This window comes from Penaeus vannamei, chromosome 20, assembly GCF_042767895.1.
Source record: "Penaeus vannamei isolate JL-2024 chromosome 20, ASM4276789v1, whole genome shotgun sequence".
Taxonomy (NCBI): Eukaryota; Metazoa; Arthropoda; class Malacostraca; order Decapoda; family Penaeidae; genus Penaeus; species Penaeus vannamei.
The window spans coordinates 2322643-2325142 of NC_091568.1; the positions used below are offsets into that span (position 1 = coordinate 2322643).

General features: G+C 36.4%; 1 protein-coding gene across 1 annotated transcript in view; it reads left to right on the forward strand.

Annotated features, from left to right (window-relative positions):
* aln (divergent protein kinase domain 1C) overlaps nt 1-2500 on the forward strand; it is a 7178-nt gene that overhangs the window by 1940 nt on the left and 2738 nt on the right. Inside the window, exon 2 of the mRNA XM_027382122.2 lies at nt 1582-1818. Within this exon, the coding sequence (XP_027237923.2) occupies nt 1582-1818 (237 nt within the window). The remainder of the gene's footprint in view (nt 1-1581; nt 1819-2500) is intronic.

Below are 2500 nucleotides of genomic sequence, written 5' to 3' on the forward strand. Positions count from 1 at the left end.
TTTATAGGTATTATCATTCATATTACTACATTTAGCCTTTTTCCCTACAATGCTTTGTAAATTTGTGTTATCCCTATCTTATCAACAAAGTTCATCATCATACTGTACTTAGTATGATATTGACAAGATAGAACCGAACCACAGGTCCTATCTGTTTATCCTCTACATATCACATTCATTATATCATTTATCTCTACCTCTGATGCTCTCGACTCCACATCCCGACTGCACATCTTTTATCTCTGCCATGCCTGATAATAAAAGGGACATGTTCTTTTCATTTGATGTACTTCTATGCCTGATGTTCTTTACTGGTTATATATATCTTAACTTACACCCCCCACCTTCCCTCTCCCTCTCTTTCTCCTTTCCTTCCCTTCTTCCTTCTCTCTCCTTTCTTCTCCTTTCCCCTCTCTGCCTTCCTCCTTCTCATTCTTTTAATCTCTGTATCCTTTTCCTCTTCTCCCTTTTCCACTGTCTCCCAGTTTCTCTTCTGCTCCTTTCTAATTTCATGTTCCTTTTTCTTTCCCTCACTCCCTTATTCCTCCTCTTTCTTTCCCCTTCTCTATTTCTTCCTCTTCCTCTCCCTCTCTCTTACCATCTCTTTCCCATGTTCTCCTTCTCTCTCTCTTCTCTCCCCAATTAGTTGTCCTCTTTCTCTCTCTCTTCTTCTCTCCCCAATTAGCCATCCTCTCTCTTTTTCTCTCCCACTTCCTCTTCCTTCCCTTTCCCTGCCCTTTGTTTATCCTCTTTCTCACTTCTGCTCCTGTCTCCTTTCCTCTCTCTCCCACTTACTTTTCCTCTTCATTCCTCACTCTCTCTTGCTCTTTGTTCATTTTTTCATTCTCTTACACCCACTGCCTCTTGAAGGATTAAATGGCTGATAGTAGTGTCATACTCTTCACCTGAAAAAAATGTTTCTTCCTGCAAATACACTTGCTGGTTTGGGGAGGGATATTTTTATCGGATAATTACAGTGGTGGACGAAAGCCAAAGGAGAATTGAAGATTTGAAGCCCTTCTCACCAAAAGAATGAGGGTCACATTATTTGGGTGTTTGAGACAGAATTCAAATTATGTTTGACAAGGGTTCAGACAGTCATTGCAGATCTTGTCAGGGAAATTTAAAGTTTGATTCCAGTGATGTCAGTATACTAGCATTATACAGATTTACATGTCATTATTTATTCTGCATAAGCGCCCTATTTATATTTGTATATATATCCATTTGGCTGTCTGTATGGTACACATTGTTTTGGTGTATGTTAGAATTTAATTCATTTCTTTTTTATCTGTTAAGGAAAGAGAGATGTTCTTGTAAATGTAATTAGTATTGTTTGACAAGACAGCTAGTGCAAAAAATAAGGATAATAGTAAGGATGACAGTGATAGAGATACTATATCCCTATCTACAAATAATTATTAAAGATAATATTTTCAGTAATCAAAAAGCAATCCTTTTTGCCAAAGTCTTTCCAAACTATTGCTAAAAGCAGATACAATTCAAAAAGTTGCTACACAATGATTTAGATATGATGCAAGTTAGAAGAATCCCACTGTGACATTCAGCTTCATTTTTCAGTGCAAGGGTCTAGCTGAGCAAAAGAAGAACCATCCTCCAGTAGGGCCTATAAGCGAGAACAAACTCTGCCAAGAGCTGTGTGGCCAAGATGTGTCGTCTCAGCTTGCGTGCCACACCTTCCACCTAAACAAGCCAACTGTCTTCACCCTCAACAATGGGCACAAGAAGGTCATCAAGAGCGTCATTTCGACCGAGGACAGGGAGGAAGCCGTTGATGAGCCAGATGAGGCAAGTGAGGTAAGAGCAAGAATATTAGAACAATTTATTTCTACTGTGTGTAAATATCTTTGTTATTTCGCAAATCCTTGTTACATAAAGATAACAGTATGACATGATAACAGAATAGAAGGAAATAATATTGCTTATCTGTATGATGAAATATAATGTGATATAAATGATATACATAATTTTGTGATATATATGACAATGAACGGAATAGAATAGAATATTAGTATGACATGCATTATACCAGTATAATACTAAAGCAGTGACTGTGAGCATAGTTCACCCTGTCTGTGATATGTTCTAATTAAAATTGATGCTTTCTTGTTCCAAGATAGGAAATTAATATCTTTTGTACATTCTATTATGTGATTTTCATGTATTGTCTCATTTATGACATTGTTTTTAGCAGTCTAATATTAATGGTTTGTTGGAAAATAGCTAATTTTAAAATGGAACAATTTTTACACTGTTACTATATTCATCACTTTATTTAACATTGCACTCCAGTTGTCATTGCTTCTTCTTTGTTATCTTCTTCTTTTCTCCTTCTTCTTCTTCTTCTTCTTCTTCTTCTTCTTCTTCTTCTTCTTCTTCTTCTTCTCTGAAACACTATATTTTGGTAAATTTCATGTTGACTACAGGGGAAAGATTCATACATTGCACTCAAAAAGTAATGACCTTAGATTGTGCTCAC